At 37.2% G+C, this 18,569-nt stretch overlaps 1 protein-coding gene and 1 pseudogene across 3 annotated transcripts in view; both read right to left on the bottom strand.

The window, feature by feature from the left end:
• Positions 1–18,569, bottom strand: part of Spg11 (SPG11 vesicle trafficking associated, spatacsin) — a 90,094-nt gene that overhangs the window by 46,476 nt on the left and 25,049 nt on the right. For all 3 annotated transcript variants that reach the window (XR_010047993.1, XM_013158655.3, XM_063250123.1), the window contains 9 exons: positions 17,833–17,904; positions 17,337–17,464; positions 16,670–16,845; positions 15,614–15,827; positions 13,661–13,864; positions 12,336–12,442; positions 10,636–10,781; positions 9,493–9,654; positions 6,131–6,197 (listed from right to left, as the gene is read on the bottom strand). Coding sequence is in view for 2 of the 3 variants with exons in the window: in XM_013158655.3 (XP_013014109.2) it covers positions 6,131–6,197; positions 9,493–9,654; positions 10,636–10,781; positions 12,336–12,442; positions 13,661–13,864; positions 15,614–15,827; positions 16,670–16,845; positions 17,337–17,464; positions 17,833–17,904 (1,276 nt within the window). In the remaining variant the exon portion in view is untranslated. The remainder of the gene's footprint in view (positions 1–6,130; positions 6,198–9,492; positions 9,655–10,635; positions 10,782–12,335; positions 12,443–13,660; positions 13,865–15,613; positions 15,828–16,669; positions 16,846–17,336; positions 17,465–17,832; positions 17,905–18,569) is intronic.
• LOC111758534 (U6 spliceosomal RNA) lies at positions 1,942–2,040 on the bottom strand (annotated as a pseudogene).

The raw sequence follows: 18,569 nt of genomic DNA, 5'->3' as shown, positions 1-18,569 counted from the left end.
GCCTGTAAGAATTCGCCACCTTCCTGTGATTTTAGTCACTTTTTCCCCCTTTTTTCTTCCTAGACTCTCTTAAGGATCCACAATTAGCAATGCAGTGCTATCCGTTTCAAACCCACTAGATGCTGGCTAGATCTCCCCTCCTCTCTGGACTTCTGCTCTTCGTAGTAAAATGAGCACACTGGGCTCAGTGACCTCTAAGTGCCATGCCACCTGAAGTGCCCCACGGTTTTTTTAATTAAAGGACTCTCCTGTGAAAGCTGTGCCGAATTATATGTGTGATTATGCCCCAGTAGAGCCCGGCTGCCAACGGAATAAGGGTCAATGATCTCCAGGGATGCACAGGGATTTCCAGACTTCCTGGTTGCAGTATTACCCATGGTTATAGATGCAAATATATGGCTGCGGGAAGAGACCACAAACCAAACCAAATCTCTAAACCAAACGAGATGAAAAAGCGTAGCCTGAGGACTTTCCAGGGCAATTATGATACTGTTTCTGGGATAGAAAAACCTCTAGTATGAGAAGTCCAGAATCTCAGTGTAAATAGGCCTTTGGGTGATAAAAGAATATGCTTGAGTCCTGCTCTTGACACTACCAGTTGTATGACCTTTTAACAGTTCATTTAGCTCTCTAAAAATTTATATATTTAAAGACTATATTTTGATATACTTGTTTTGATTTAATGATTATTACAGTTATGCAAATCCAATGTCCATATTCTTACATTTCTTTCTCTGAGTGGTATGACTACCTAAAAAATCTTATTTTCTTGGTAAATTACCACTATACATAATTATCATCATGTTGTACATTATATTGTACCTCTAAATTTCTTTTTTTTTATCTCTAAGCTTCTTTATTCTATATAACTACAGCTTTGCACCCTGTGACTTATGTCTCCCTTCTTCCCCATTGCCAGTAATTACCATTCTGCCCCACTATTATGTAACTGATGTGGGACGGCCAGTGCTGCATATGAACTCAGAGCCTTTGCACTGAGCTACATCGCTAACCCTTTTTTGGAGACAGGATCCTACTAAGTCAAAGTTGCCCAGGCTGGCATCAAATTTGCAATTCTCCTACCGTAGCTGGGATTACAGACATGTGCCACCATACCTGGCTGGTTCTCTTCCCCCTTCAGATACTACATGTAACATAACATGCATCATTTGTCTTTCTGAATCCGTCTTATTTCACTTAGCAGAATGCCCTCTAGTTTTACCCATGCTGTTGTAAATGACAGGATATCTTTTTAATGCTGGGCAACATTGTACTATGTATGTACGCGGAAATATTTATGTATTGTATATATGCTGCCAAAAGGAGCACGATATTTATATATTATAACACCTCTCTCTGCTCACCTGTCAATGGATACCCATTTGTTTCTATATATTCGTATTGTGAATAATGCTGTAATAAACACGGGAATGCAGATGCCTTTATGTGATGGTAATTTATTTCCTTTGGGCATATACCCAGAGCGGGGACTGGTGGGTCATGTGGTAGCTCCATTTTTAACTTCTTTAGGAACCTCCATACTGTTTCCCACGGTGGCTGCCCCCACTCTACACCCGGAAGACTGTACAATGGCTTCCATTTCTCTACTTCCTCGCCAGTACTTACAATTTTGTTTCTGTTATCAAAGTCATCCTAACTGGTGTGACGCTGTTCCACTGTGGTTTTGATTTGCAATTCCCTGGTGCTTAGTGATATGGAAGACTTTTTCATATACCTTTCAGCTATTTTGATGCCTTCTGTAGAAAAAAATCTTTTTCAGGACCTTTGCCAATTTTTAATTGGGCTATTGTCTTGCTATTGAGTTTTGTGAGCTCCTTATATATTTTGGGTATTGACCACTTATTAGATATGGAGTTTGCAATTATTTTCTTCCAGTGTGTAGATGTTTTTCATTTTACCAGTTGTTTCTTTTCTTTTTTAAAAAACATAGAATGAATTGCGTGTCATCCTTGTGCAGGCGCCATGCTAATCTTCTCTGTGTCACTCCAATTTTAGTACATGTGCTGCTGAAGCGAGCACTACCAGCCGTTCCTTTTACTGGGCAGAAACTTTGTCTAGACACTTTCCCTGCATGTTTTCCTCCAGGACTTTTACAGTGGTCTACATTTAAGTCTTTAAAACCATTTTACTTTTATGTATGGCTGAAGGGTAAAATTTCATTCTTTTGTAGATGAATAGTTGATCCTCCCAGCATCACTGACTGAAGAGACAGTCCTTTCTCTATGGTATATTCTTAGTATCTTTGTTGAAAATTAGTTGGCCCTATGAGAGTGAGTTTCTTTTTGGGTTCTCCATTCTGCTGCATCTATGTCACTGTTTTTATATTGATACCATACTGTCTTATTACAGCTTTTCAGGCTTTGAGGTCAGGTATTGTGATGCTTCCAGCCTTTTGCTCAGGCTTGCTGTAGCTCTCTGGAGGTCATATGAATTTTAAGACTGTTTTTTCCAGTTCAATGAAAAGTATCACAGGAATTCTGACAAGGATTTCACTGAATGTATAGATCACTTTAGGTAGTATGAACATTTTAAATATTCTTTCAATCCATAACACAGAATAAATACATGCATTTATTTATGTCTTCAATTCCTTTCACCCAAGTTTTATAGTCTATTATTTATGTATCTCTCACGTCTGGCTTGTTCCTAAATTTTTAAATGCTATTATAAGTGGGATAGTTCTGATTTCTCTTTCAGATTATTCAGTTAATACACAAAAACACTACTTTTTTTTGTCTTTATGTTGGTTTCTTTTTTTGTTGTTAATACTACTATTTTTATGTTGTTAACACTACATAGAACTTCTAAAACTTTGCCGAACTCATTTACTAGTTTTAACAATTGATGTTTTATAGAGGATTTTCTGCACACAGAATCACATCATCTACACACAGTGATAACTGACCCTCTTTTCTGATTCAGTCACCTTGCATTTCTTTTTCTTGCCTAAATGTTCTACCTAGGATTTCCAGTCTTATGTTGAACAGAATTTCAACATCCTTGTCTTGTTCCCCATCTTAGAGGAAAAGTTTTCAAGTGTTACTACTGATGTTAGATGAGGGCTTCATTATACATTCCTTCAACACTTATTTTGAATTTTTTTTTCTTATTTTGAATTTTTATCATGAAAAATATCGAATTTTTTTCTGCATGTACTGCTATCAGCATATGGTTTTTGTTCTTCATTCTGCTAACACGTGCATGATACTGATTAATTTGTGCATGGTGAGCCATCTTTGTAGTTGTTAGTACTGTATTTGACCCTTTAACTGCACAATGGCAGTAACTCTTCAGCTACAAAACTCTTTATTAATCTGCAAAAGCTGTTAAAAATAGCAAGAAAACATTTCCTCTTTTTAGAGAAACTCCAAATCAGAAGACATTTGGATATGAATAGCATGAAACAGCCAGTCCTGCAAGCCCTTTATATTTAACTGCCTCTCAACCACTTCCTGCCCATCAGGGAAAAGGAAGAGATCAAATAACATGTGAAACTTGTACCAAGAACTAGATTTGCATAATTTTTCAAAGTTCAAAGTTTATCCCTAGAATCAAACTTAATTTTCTTATGAAACTTTAAGGAATTTTCACATTTTCTTGGCTTCCAAAAAAACCAAGACCTTACAGGTATCTGTTTTTTCACAAAGGTATCACCTAAAGTGCCACTCTCTGAGATTAATAAGTCACACGCCCCATTTGTATGTTGAGACCAGAGTGATTCTGGTTAACTTATTACTGTATACAAAACTATCTGTTCACTAAATAGTGAGCATGTAAAGTGTACAATAGTGACAGTTGTTGAATATGCAAATGAGATTTTTATTAAAATAACCGATTTTTTTTGCAGATGGTGCCTACTGTGGAAACCACGTAGGGGAAATTCTGCCCACCACAGATGCCAAGTCACCACACAGCTGTCACACATCTGCTTTCAGCACTAAACCCACATTTAAAAAGGAAGTGAATATTCTAACTTAACTTGTATTATGTTTTCATGGCAACTATTCCACTTATTTTGTACCTTATTTCCTCAAAGACTTTAGAAACTTCTAACAACTTGGCAGGCTTAATGTCCCAGAGATGGTCAAGATTCTTGCTGGCTGAATGATACAGCTAGAGCCATCCAAGTAAGACCAATGTATGAGAACCGGTGTTTTTATTTCATAATGCAATAAGCACTACTTTTTGAGCACTCTACAAACACTTACTGAACATCTGTTGTAGGCCTGGCACTGCAGTAGGCTCTGGGCATTAGGTAAATTCAATGGATCAGATGAGAACTTCTACAAAACAAATATACTAGAAAACTAATTTTAATGAGCCAAGCATAGTGGCCTATGCCTGTAATCCCTGCTACTTGGGAAGCTGAGAAGGGAAGAGCACAAATTTGAGGGCAATTCAGACAGAGTAAGACCTCACTCCTCTCAAAGAAAATAAAAGAAAAAGCTGGGTATAGCGCATGCCCACAATCCAGCTACTCAGGAGGCTGATGTAAGACTGTGATCAAAGATGCCTGCGTAACTCAGCAAGACCTTGTTTCAAAATAAAAAGCTAAAAAGGGGTGGAAATGTAGCTCATCCAATTCCCCTAGGTTCAATCCCCAATACCACAGAAAGAAAGAAAGAAAGAAAGAAAGAAAGAAAGAAACTCATTTTTATGTATGTCAATAGATTTGACAAGCTACACTGATATAATACATTCATACATTTGATGTATGTCGAATATTTATGAAATACTTTCATGCACAGAGTAATCTCAGTGAGTCATACTGACACCGCTACCATAGGGGATACGGTGTCAAAGGCCAAGTGTACACGCAAAGGTAAAAGAAAAACAGAGAAAGCTAAATTGAAACCCTAAATGCAAAGGTAAAAGAAATAGAAAGGGCTAGGTTTTTTTTGTTTTGTACCAGAAATCAAACTCAGCGTTTCTCTTACCAGGCAGGTGCTATGCTGCTAATCTATATCCTCAGCCATGGCCAGGTTTCAAGAACAGCATAAAACTCAGAAATTCTCATGGCCTGGACAAAAGCAGTATGTGTGCATCTGGTACTTAGTACCTGAGAGTTTTATAGTTTCCTTGTCTTTTTTCATTCTCATATTAACACGTGAGGTGGATGCCGTTATTAAATTTATAGGGAACTGGAGAAGGATTAAATTTTTGCCTAAGCTCCTGGAGCTCTTATATGGCAGAACTAGAATTGACTAATGCTGATACTAAGGCTCATAATCTCTTTTTTTTTTTTGTCTTTTTCCTTTTTATCCGTACCAGGGATCGAACTCATGACTGCCTGCTCGCAAGGCAAGCGCTTATGCTGCTGAGTTAAATCCCCAGCAAGGCTCATAATCTTTATGATGCCATATTGCAAATGAAGATGAATTGTTGGAAATATAGCACTACTAAGAAAATACACTGACTTTTAACGCTTAATTTGTTTTCAATTAGTCTCCTTGAAAGTGTGGTTTTTTTGGTGGAGTGGCAGCCAGTACTGGGCTTGAACCCAGGACCTTCCTATTGAGCTACACAGTTCTAGCTCTTTTAAATTTTTCTTTTTTTATTTTGCAACAGGATCTTGCTAAGCTGCTCAAATTTATTTCCTTTTGCCTAGGCCTCCTGAGTGCTGGGATTACGGGTGTACCCAGCTTCTATCATTATTTTTAAAATTGAAAGCAGGGAATAAATACATTGGCTTCTAATATCAATACTAATAAATATTTCTTTTTTGTCTTTTTCTTTTTTATTGGTACCGGGAATCGAACTCACGACTGCCTGCTTGCAAGGCAGGCGCTTATGCCACTGAGCTAAATCCCCAGTCCCGTAAATATTTCTAAAAAAGACCCATTATTAGATAACCATACTACTAAGTTTTTGTTAGTTCATCAAACAGAATGGTTTGTACTGTCATTGCTTGACTGTTCACTTTTTATGCTTTGATTGTGTGATTTGAGCAACTACTTTTAAGATAACACGTGATTTATCAACTAGTGATTTCTTACTTTTTTTTTGAAATTCTGTACTATTTCTACTTTTTTTTTTTTTTTTTGCTTTTTTTCTCTAAATTAAAAAAAGAAACGAAATGAAAAGAAAAGAAATACCTGTACTGACTTACCTCCTATTGCTAGCGTATTGGCAGACTGCCAGCCAAACAATTTGCTAGGATCAAAGGGTGATAATGACTGGAAAAAAAAAGAAAGAAAAAGTCAGTCAAAGCCACACGCTTAATGATTCTAAAATAAGTAAACAAAATGCATGAAAAGCCTTCTTGCGGTATTTGCTTCTCTAAATAATTTTTTGTTGTTATTGTTACCAGAGATTGAACCCAGGGCCTTTGTATATCCTCAGCATTCCATCCCTTTTAATTTTGTTTTTTTATTTTGAGTCAGGGTCTCACTAAGTTGCTGAGGCTGGGCTCAAGCATGTCATCTCCTGCCTCAGTCTCCCAGAACGCTAGGATTGCAGGAGCATACCACACTATTACAGGGCAAGTTAAAAACTTATGTTGCACTGGAGGAAATACAGCACTTACTCAGCATGTGCAAGTCTGCTTCAATCCCCAGCACCATAAAACAAAACAAAATTTTATCTCTCTGAACAATAATTCTTTGAACACAACTAAAAAAAGAAAACAAAGATAGCTCTCTATTTTAATAAAAACGGTAGCTACTTTTTTGTTGTTAGCTACATTCTTTTAAAGACTTACCTTACTTTAAGAGATGTCTGGAAAATGTATTTTCTTTTAGCAAAAGTAGAATCAGTTATAACAGAAGACACTTTAAATATGCTTTTGGAACCAAAAGGCTAGAAAAATGTTACCCTGTAGAATCAGGTCCATGTACTTGGTGATACAACAGATTTACATTCCGACATTAGATCAGTAATCAAGATCCACACACTGAGCAGCCCAAAATTCTTGGCAGTGGAGTAAGAGTCATTTGTATCTTTATAGAACTATGGAGCTTAGGTTGGATTGAAGATACTATGTGAGACCACGTGTTCAACAGGAAAAACAGCAAAGCCTTTAGAACTGTGAAAGGAGCAAAAGCTGTTAACTGAGTTCCCTGAATCAAAGTTTCACGGAGTCTCTACTCCTTTGGAATATAAACAAAATTAACTCACAGCATAAAGAGCAAAATGAAAGATTGTTAAAGACCACTATCCAGTGGCTCCGAGCAGGATTTAAAATTAACTAACTGGCTTTCTATGTTTTTCTGTAAGTCTGTCCTAGGCTTTGGTCGCTTGCCTAGTGACGGGAGCTGATTCACAGTAAGTGAACCACTGTGAATCACTGGTCCTGGCTGAGGCCTGTAGTGGCCTGTGAGGCCAGAAATACTGCAAAGGGCAAGATAAGGCCACAGCTGCGGACACTTGGCTCCAATCCAATTAACAAGGTAGAGACTGCAGCTGTAGGAATTATTCCTACAGTCTCACTGTAGGAATCTGTCTTCATGATAAGACAGTTTCGCTGAATTGACTTGACTCATTAGTTGAAGTGACTCCCAAGGTCCTGCTCATTGCCTGCGCTTTCCTCAGTGCCCCACCCCTTGCTGTTGGACCTAATAAATAAAGTGGGTGGTCCAGAGAAGTCTTTTTCTTAGCCCTCGAGTCCCGAGCTCAACTAAAAGGTTTTGACCCTCCTGGAGCCCTAAAATCATATCACTTGTCACATTGTATTTAAACTCCACCATACACTCATTTGGGAGATTGGGGATGTAGGTCAGGACCCGGTAAAAGGTAACAGGAAGCAGGGGACAGAGCTCTCTTAAAAGGAAAGGGGGTCAAGAGATGGAGGAAGCGTTGAAGTTCAGGGGATGAATACAGGAATTACGATGTGCCATGTACAAGTACCAATTACACACAGTAATATAAACACTATGTACTTCAAATATGTACAATAAAAGGGAAAGAGGGCCAGGGATTTAGTTCAGCAGTTCAAGCTCTTGCTTGGTAAACACAAGGTTGTGAGTCTGATCCCTGGCACCAAAAAAAAAAAAAAAAAAAAAAGGAATTTAGAAATGGGGAAAAGGGGATGAAATAAGGAATTAAAATGTATTATTTAGGGCTGGTGATCTAGTCTGGCAAGTGTGAGGTTGTGAGTTTGATTCTTGGTACAAAAAAAAAAAATTTATGTAGCGCTAGGTGTGGTGGCGCACACCTGTGATCCCAGCACTTGGGAGGCTGAGGCAGGAGGACTGCCATGAGTTTAAGGACAGCCTGGGATACAAATAAAAAAAAAAAAAAAAAGATGCATTCTATAGCTAAGCCAATACCACACAAGGAATGTAACCATTATGTACCACACACATGACATGCACTACACAAGAAAAGAGAAATACCAACAAAACTGCATGCTTCTGTGTAACCTTTTCTGAGTACAAGGTTCATAGCTCTTTCACTATTTTTTTTTTTTTTTTTTGTACTAGAAATCAAACTCATGACCTTGTACTTGCCAGGCAGGTGCTTGTGCCGCTGAGCTATACCCCCAGCCCCTTATGTCACTAATCTATATCCCTAGCCCGTCTCTCACTTTTTTTTTTTCTTGTCTTGTCTTTTTGACACAGAGTCTCTCTATGCAGTTCAGGCTGGCCTTGAGCTCACTTTGTAGCCCAGGCTGGTCTCGAACTTACAACAATCCTCCTACCTCAGCCTCCTGAGTGTTGAGATTAAAAGTGTGTGCCACCATGCCTGGCTTCTCACATTCTTAAGAAGTTCTGGGGGGCTGGGGATTTAGCTCAGCGGCATAAGTACCTGCCTTGCAAGCAGGCGATCGTGAGTTCGATCCCCGGTACCGATAAAAGGAAAGGGGAAAAAAAAACAGTTTTGGGTATTGGAAAAGATTAAGAAGCACTGATTCATTATCAGGGCCCTAACTCACTGAGATGATATCCTCAGAGGTTATCAGTGGTACAATGGAATGGATTTTTTTTCCTGTACCGGGGATTGAACTAGGACCTCACACTTGCCAGGCAGGCGCTATGCCACTGAGCTATACCTGGAATGCATTAAAGCAAGCAGTGGACAGGTATCCTGGTCAACTATCTTTGTCTCATCTGTTACATTTTTCCCCTCTTCTGGTTCGTACTGTAAGGAACTACATTTCCTGAGCATCTTTGCTGTCTGGCTACCAGATAAGTACAGCATTAAAGACACTGGGGGAAATTAAAGGCGGGAAGAGGAAAAGAGATCAAGACATTTTCAATTTGCTTTCTGGAAGCGTCTCCTCCAATTTTTTAGTTTCTTCCCTCCAGCTCCCTTAAGCATCCTGGTTTTAAATTTAGCTCCCACAGGTGACTCCAGCTTCTGTGTTCTGACAACACTTCCATCTTGTTCCACAGTCTTACAGATGCTGAAGCATTCTTCTTTTGCAAATTTCTGGGTGGTCTCACCATCACATTTGGTTTCTTCATTCGGACTCGCCATGTAAGAGAGGCAGTGTTTTCTGTTGTGGCACCCAAACCCTGACACCCACTGTACCTGAATGAGGTGGTAGAGCGTGATATCGGGTGGCAGCACACTAGGAGCGGTGCACTGTGGGAAGAGAGCGGCTTTCAGCTTTGGGTAAGGGGCTAAGGCCATCCTCAGTAGTTGGGAATCCACTTTCTTTAAACAGTTCTCATTTTCTTCACTCTGAACAACCTAGGTATAAGATACATAAGAGATATAGAATAACATTTCTTTTCTCTCAAAACGTCTACATCTTTTTCACAAGAACCCCGATAGTCATAAGTTAAATAATAGTAACAGTTCTAGTTACGGTTCTAAGACGAATTAGCTGTTTAACCTTGGATCAGATATTTAATACGAGGCTTGATATTTCCTCATCTGCAATACTAAGAAGCTGAGCTACATTAATTGTATTCAAATTATATGTTGTTTGCAAAAAGTTCTAGTATTACAATGCTTAAAATATTTGAATTCAATAGTAAATAGAAAATATTTTTAAAAGATTTGAAAACTACTAGAGTAGATGACTCCCAGGTGCCTCCTCCTTAGCTCTAAAGTTATTCTATGACTAATTTCTGAGAGATGATCAAAAACGGGAGCAAATAACTTAGCCACAGAAGTATACTGCAATATCTAAAAGAGAGAGTATTAAATTAAGCCAGAATCAGTAGGAAACTCTTAAAGTCATTATATGTTTAACAGCAGTCAGTCTCCTCTGAGCAGGACCACTATACTCAAAAAGCAAAAATAAGCACATTTCCACAATGTCCTTCAAAATAGCTTGTATGAGTAGCTAAAGATTATGCACTGATTAATTAACTTTTAACTCCCTAAAGGTCAACTAGTAGAAAATAATTCCCAAGCCACAAATCTAAAATACACTAACTGCCAGAAGCAACTGGATTCTGATTTTATTCCACAAACCTTAAGTTATTAAAAAAAACTAATAGGAAAAATTATCTCTGCACAATACATTAGTTTTTTTTCAAATTAAGATATATACAAAGCTTAAAAATTTACCCATTTTGTGCTGTTTAATAAAAAATTAGTGGTTACATTAAAAAAAAGTGGTTATATTTAATACCAATGGTGATCCAGACAACCCATAGATATTCCTACTAAATTTAAAAATCATTCCTATTTTGCCATAATAGGTAAAAGTATTGTCCACACCTGGCTGGCACCCCCAGGAGCATACATTGTAGTAGCGAGGGCCAGGAGGGTATGTCCTTCCAATAGCATACTGCTTACACTGGCCTGATTGGTGGGAATCAAAATCTGAGCATTCGCGAGGCTAGCCTGGAAGATCAGTTTGGGATCTGGAAGATAAAAGGGTAAGGTTTTCTCCTTAGTAGGGGTTAATACTAAGTTAGGAAGTACATAATTCAGAGGGAAAAATACATATCTAAAATCTATCCACAGTGAGGAAAAATTTCTAAGTTTAAGCAATAGAAAGCAAAAAAAGTAGCCGGGCATGGTGGCTCACTCCTGTAATCCCAGCACTCGGGAGGTTGAGGTGGGAGGATGGTTGCAAGTTCGAGACCAGCCTGGGCTACAAACTGAGCTCAAGGCCAGCCTGAACTGCATAGCGAGACCCTGTCTCAAAAAAAAAAAAAAAAAAAAGAAAGAAAGAAAGAAAGGAAAAAAAGGAAAGATCTGTCTACATAGAAATAAAAAATTCAGATAAAGAAAACTAGAAGGTAACAATGAACTCAGGAGAGAAATTACAACAAATAGTCAAAGAATCAATGCCCTCAATGAAAAGTTTATACAAATCAATGCCAAACACACTTGAATCAGGGCTGGGGATTTAGCTCAGGGGCATAGGTGCTTGCCTTGCAAGCATGTGGTTGTGAGTTCAATCCCTGGTACAAAAAAAAAAAAAAAAGACTCTAACCGATAAAAGGACAAAACAGTTTACAAAGAAAATAAAATGCCTTGCAAAAATATATAGTCCACTAGCAATAAAAAAATGAAAAGTAATTAGGTATCATCTATATCAAATCAGCAATAACTGAAAATAGTAACCTTAAGTATTATAATTGGATGAGCAGAGACTGAGAATTACAGATAAAACACTACAACCTCATTGGAAAGCAACATGGTCTTCTGACAAGAACTTTCAAAAACATGTACAGCCCTGACTCAGTAACTTTACTTCCGGAAACCTACCTTTAGGAATTATCTGAAACAAAGGCGAGGGTTTTCCGTTAAAATATATTCAAGTGGTGGGTGGTTGTAATCCCAGCATTTGGGAGGCTTTCCTGTAACTCTGGGACAAGTCCTTAAGAGGTAACAGGGCTATTCTGTTTGATTATAACCAGAATAAGACTCTACATCAGCATCTTCACTACAGAGGACACAACAATTCTGCATATACCATGGATTTCTTTTGATGCCATTTGCTTATTGGAAATTCAGGGTTAGCAGGGTAGCTCCAAGGTAGAGGCCCTGCCTGCAACATGCAACGTTCTGTTTGGTTACATCTCCAGCACTGCTTGCATGAATGAATAAACCAATGATTCAGAGCAAGCACCACTTGCTCATGTAAAAGAGTTGTTCTTCTGCGTGAGAACAGGAATTCAGCCTGTGACAACCTGGCAGGATGCTGGAAACACAAAGACAATAAAGCCTGAGGCAGAAGTGGGAAAAGGGGACAGGTTGACACAAGTTCTCCACTGTAAGTCTGGGTTTCACAGCAGGCAAGAGGCTAACACTTGGTTTTCTGTTTAAGGAAAGCATGGTCTTGGATTATAGTCAGGTATTTGACCACTATCAAACAATTACATTTAAGTAAGTTCATAAATTAAATACCATTTAATAGACCACTTATTTATCTAAACATTTTTATATTTAATACCGTATACCCTTACCTGACAAATTACTGGAAACTTGTCGACACTGAACTAAAAATTCAAACCAAGGGTGAGCTTCATATAATTCTTTCTTTTCCAAAAAAGGACAATTTTCAGGACTGAGTCTGTATTAAAATATAAAGCCTCTCTCTTTAACATGTAATACAGGGTAAGATAGTTATAAGCATTCTTTGGGTGAAAACTAGCATCAGAAAAAAGAATTTTGGAATTACAAAGTGAATGTAACAACATACTCCCATTCGTAATGCTATAGTACCTTACATGTTCTTTATAATTTGGAAATAGAGCAATTCTAAATAGATTTAGACATGACATTTCTTATCATCATGATGAAATTTTACCAACTTTGTAAAAAATTAAGTTACCTTATATTTTACTTTTTTTTTTAACAGTACAAACTTTTAGTATTTTTAAATTTAAGACATTCTTTAAAAACCTTTATGGCACTACAGAGAGACTGGAAATGAGGAGTGAAGGCTCAGAATAGATACTTTATAACATGATTTTAATTTGTTCTCTTGTCATAGTAGCACTGGAGAAACACTCCTACATCTAAGCCTCCATAATATGAACCAGAAATGTATTATTTGTTCAAATTTCTAGTCTTTACTAAATGAAATTTAAAAAGTTCTCTAACAAGGCAGAAATCTGGGCTCTGGCAGCAAAGTAAGCAGAATCCAGCTATGTCACTTATTTGCTGTGTGCCTTAGACTCAGCCTTTCCCAAAGCCTCAGTTACTTCAGCTATCAAATGGAGATGAAGTCCCGCTCTACAGAGATCTTCTGAAGATTAAGTCAGTTAATGCATGCAGGGCACTTAGTCTAGTGCTAAGACCAGCAGAAGCACTGATACAGTCCAGACTACGTTTGTTGTTGCACTACTAACTCAACAACAATCAACATTGGCCCCAAACAGGATTCTGAAGGTTAATCTTAGATAGTAGGGATATACATCTATCTATAAAAATGTTTCAGAGCTTATCTAATGTAATCTGAAGCAACTATAAAATCAAAGTTGCTTAGCATTCTTCAAAATAGAAATATCCAAAAACTCTAAGTGAACTTTTATAATCTTCCTCTTTAAAACTTTTAAAAGTACACCTTTCATTTTAGTCTCACCTCAAGTTATTTAAAAAGTTAACACACCAGTTATAAAATTAGTATCACCAAAAAACCACAGAGGCAAGACTTCTCATGTGTTGGGGGAGGAGAACCTACTTCCAAAGAGCATGATTCTTCATATGAATGCATATTACTCCCCTAACATCCCTTTCCAAGCAGCACGCAAAGAGGCAGTGTGAAAAGTCAATTCTCAGTACTCACTTGTGGTAGTCAAGATAGACATAAAGAAGGTGCTGCAGACCATGTTCTAAACAGTAGAGAATGAAGTGAGAATGGAAATCCCAGCCCGCTTTGGTCTTGTAGTTTTGAACAGGGAGGTTATCTTGCATCACACCCCCAATTCGACTCAATCGTAGGAGGAAAAGTTCAAAGTTTTCTAGTTCAGATGTAAGAAAAATCCCATTCCTACGGGCAAGTTAGAAAGTTGTTAGGTGCAGAGTAGCCTAAATCATTTTCATTGCTTGTCTCAACTACTCAAAAAATAAATATTTGGAGCTGAGGAGTTAGCTCAGCGGCACAGTGTCTGCCTAGCAAGCACAAGTTCAATTCCTGGTACCAAAAAAATATATATATTAAAAAATATTTAAAAATGAAGCCCACCAATTCTTACTCTATAAATATATTCTAAGACATTTATTTTGCTAGTTTTCCACAAAGGTTTGTATACTCATATAGTAAAGGTTAAATATGGTTTCAGCTTATCTTTGATATATCGAAAACCTAACTAAGCCATCTCTCAATTTTTTTGTTTGGAACCATTCAACCCACTGTGGTTAGCTCTTGAAGCTGAATGCTCTAATCACTGAGAAATTCACCAAAATAACCAAACAAAATCACTAAAAAGTTAGAATGATTTACATATACCAACTACTAAATAGGAATTTGCATTTAAATATTACTTTAAAAAATTTATTGATAAACACATATATACATTATAAAGGAGTATACAAAAATGAGTTTAGGGGCTGGGGATTTAGCTCAGCGGCATAAGCGCCTGCCTTGCAAGCAGGCAGTCGCGAGTTTGATCCCTGGTACCGATAAAAACGAAAAAGACAAAAAAAAAAAAAAAAAGAGTTTAAAGAAACCACGTGACTACCACCCAAATTATAGTTAGCTGTCACTGTTATGTAATATGTCATTGCACAATTACAGGACATTTACTACAATGAAAGAACAGTGAATAGAACATTAATAATTCAAGTCTGTATGTAATTGGCTTGGGTAAACTATTCAATTTCTCTCTGAGTTTGACTTGCCACATCTATAAACTGGATAGGACAACAAAACATAAAAATATTCCAATAAGCACAAGCAGAAAATAATATATACAAAGTAAGATTAAGGGTCAGGAACATAGCTCAGGGGCACAGCACCTGCCTGGCCAGCACAAGGTCATGAGTTCAATACCTGGTATCAAAATAAGAAACTTATTAACCTTCCTTATCAAGAGCTATTTTTCCTCTCACTATCTCTGAATCCAGCAATCTTATGAAGTTCAATCAAGGCTACCCACAGCACAGAAATGCAGGCTAATATGGAGAAGAGTGGGTACAATTATAGGACACTAAGGGAATCCCCTCTGCTCTGGTCGCTTGTTCCTTACAGCCCTACCTACAGCAGTTCTATATAAAAGATTTTGGGAAGAACCTACACCTCCAATTTGAGAGCCTATTGAGTATAACATACCATAAAGTAAAGAGAGTTATGATAATGTCCTTTAAACTGTAACAGCCAGGCGTAGTGGTACACACCTGTAACCCCAGCACTCAGGAGGCTGAGGCAGGATCATCAAAAGATTGAGGCCAGCCTGGGCTACATAAGTGAGTTCAAGGCCAGCTTGCCCTATATAACGAGACTTCATCTCAAACAAAACAAAACAAACAATAGCAACAAAAATATATATACAACATGAAACAATACTGCACTGTATTAAAACAACACAAAGAAAAAAATTATACCATTAGATACTTATGTGTATGTGTACATGATATATATATATCTCCCCTCTTTTGTTTCTTTGTAGCACTGGGGACTGAACACAGGGCCTTGAGCATGTTTGGTAAGTGCTCCACCATGACTTATGCCTCCTGTCCTTTCACCATTTCTATTGCTCTGCCTTTTACTCCTACTGGAGATTAATTCAAATTTCAGTACCTGGCTAGCTTATCTAAAATTGCATTCCTCATGTAGTGGTTGCAGCAAGTATTCTGATCGATAACGTCAACAGTCAGAGGGGGCCATTTGTTCTGCTGAAGAGACACATAATTCTTCTGGGTCTGAAATTCTCCAATCCACAAGGTAATGTTTAACCAATCATGATGAGTTGTTAGGTACCTCCAGAGGGTTTCAGGGGAATATGATTTATAATCTACACAAAAGAACAAAATACATTTTAAAATGGCAATGAATTATGACTGGCATGATCACTAATTAATATGAATATAATTATAACTGAATAATATATAAACAATCTAGATAAACACATTCATATAAGGATGATTCAAGTTTTTGCTTTTTTTATGATTTTCCTCTTTTGCATTGTTCACTTTATAGTCAATACTACAGTCAGAGGAAATGCTAAATGGTATATCTGATTACTAGTAAATAAATGAAATAAATGCATTTCACTTGTTTGTCCAACCTTTTCTTCTCCCTCCTTTATTATAAAAAGCTGGCTATGCTAGTAAACGTGAATTTGATGCTCTGAATTACAACTGTTCATTACTGCTATTCTTCAGAGTCCTGATATGATACAGATCCCCAATTTACACAAGAAACTGAAAAACTATTTGGAAAAACAAAGAATGTGACTTGAAATCTAGGATAAAGACACTTAGCCTTGAAATCTCAATTTGCTGAACCATATAACTTTTTTTCTTTCACTATTAGATTGCAATACCATCACAGATAGCTTCAGATAAGCAAGATGTCGTACTGCAGTGACTTGCATTTTAAGGATAATTAGTGTTTTCCCACCAAAAGAATTCTAGGGTTGGTAGCACAAGTCTATGATTCCAGCACTTGGGAGGCTGAGGCAGACTCTAGGCCAGCCTAGGCTACACAGCAAGATACTATCTCAAAAACAGAGATACACACACACATACACACACAACCAAGGAATTCTAAAATAGAAATGCCAAAGTATTCAAATACCAACACTATTTTAATCCTCTTTCAGTATGTTCATATTGTGGGCTCTCTCACACTTACCTTCTGGACTTATCCTGGGGAGAAGGATGTATTCTCGTGTTGGCTGATCCCACCACTGAGCCCAGTTTAATGCAATTTTATGATCCTGTTTATTAAACTCATCTTTATGATCACAGTTGAGGAATGAGTCCAAAACAGATTTGTACTTGAAAAATTCTTGTTCCTTTATCCAATACCTAAAATCCATGACATATATAAACATATATATATATTTGTTTTTGAAGGAAAAGACCATTCCTTTTTATCTGCTGGTTCTATTCTTTTGGGGAAGACACAATTCTGATTATGCATATACTAAAGTGACAGGAAGTTTCTAAGTCTCTTCTGTATAATATAAGTTTTATTTTCCTGGGGAAACTGGCTGAGTTCCATGTAAGAAAATCATGCACAGGAATTTAGCTCAGTAGCCCAAGCAAGTGTGAGGTCATGAGTTCAATCCCTGGTACCAAAAAAAAAAAAAAAAAAAAAAAAGAAAAGAAAGAAAAAAAAAAATCATGCATATAACTTTTTTTTTTTTGAGTACTGGGGATCAAACTCAGGACCTTGTACTTGCCAGGCAGGCACTCATGCTGCTGAGCTACATCCCCAGCCACACACATAACTGTTACAAACTAAACATTATCCACAGTATTCTTCCAATATTATCAAAAGGGGATAATGAAACTACCTGGGAAAGGACTGGATCTGCATCTTTTCTTGGAAGTCTCCCAAATAAAACTTTTCAACTTGTTGCACGAAGTCTATAGTTCTTTTCTCTTTTTCAGAAAGATAATTTTTTTCTTTTAAAATTTCAACCTTGAATTAAAAAAAAAGCAGTGACCGCACAAAAACCAAGCATAAGTAATGAGGTTCAATGCCATTCAAGACTTATATTCTGGGGCCAGGGCTGTACTTTCTTTCCAGTGTGTGAGGGCTCATGTTTGACTCCCAGAACAGCAAAACAAACAAACAAACAAACAAAAAAACAGTATTCTGAACTTCTAAGTTAATGAATATTCAAATTTTATTTTGTCATACATGTTCATCATTTTAAAAGAAGACAAGATGATTATATATTTACTTACTAGATTATTAGTTGAAAATTGGTTTTGAAATTTTTCTTCCAAATTTTTAACTATGGCTTTCCAAAAAAATGTAAGTTACATAGTCTCACCTGTACCTACCAAAAAGTTGCGAATATTTTTATCAGTTGTATAGAAGCATATCTTGAGCAGCTGGTCTTTTACATCAAAGCCCTATAATAAGCCAAGAAAACCAAAAAAGTCTTAGATTTTATAACAACTGTTCTGATATATATATGTCAGATACAGATGAACTTTACAGAAATGTATCCGACTAGAATACCATTTTCGGCTCTTACAAACATTCATTTTCTGTTTTTTCTTATAATTATTATATATACTTACTGCCTATCCCTAAAGTCCTTAAGCATGTCAGAGCAAAGGCAGGACACAGAACGTAAGCTTGGGCCAGACCATAATGATGAAGACACAGTACTCCTTATATAGTTTCATAAACAACTCCTTATATAGTTTCACCTCTCTGCACTTCCACAAGGAACACGGGCAAGACCCCACCATGCAGATTAGGGGAGATTGCAGGTTAGTCCAGATGCCTAACTCCTAAGACTTCTATTCTCAGATGAAGTAAACCTTGGAACATAAAACTGCAGGCAAAGGCATAACTTACCAGAACTTTCAAATGACATGTATGAGGTTACATGAACAATACAGAATGTTCTTCAATAAATGAAGAGGCCCTGTACATGCACTGGTATCACTAGTAAGTGTGAAGTCAAAAGATGCTATCTCCTCCTAAACCAAAATACCAGGCCTAACAGATGGGAAATGATGGAAAGTCCATTTTAAACATCTTATGAAGAGACATGAAAACCATTTAC

Source organism: Cavia porcellus, unplaced genomic scaffold (assembly GCF_034190915.1).
Source record: "Cavia porcellus strain 051 isolate PalLab524CR breed Dunkin Hartley unplaced genomic scaffold, mCavPor4.1 scaffold_6, whole genome shotgun sequence".
NCBI classification, from domain to species: domain Eukaryota; kingdom Metazoa; phylum Chordata; class Mammalia; order Rodentia; family Caviidae; genus Cavia; species Cavia porcellus.
The sequence above is the reverse complement of the archived record's forward strand: the minus strand, read 5'-3'. Positions and strand labels throughout refer to the sequence as shown.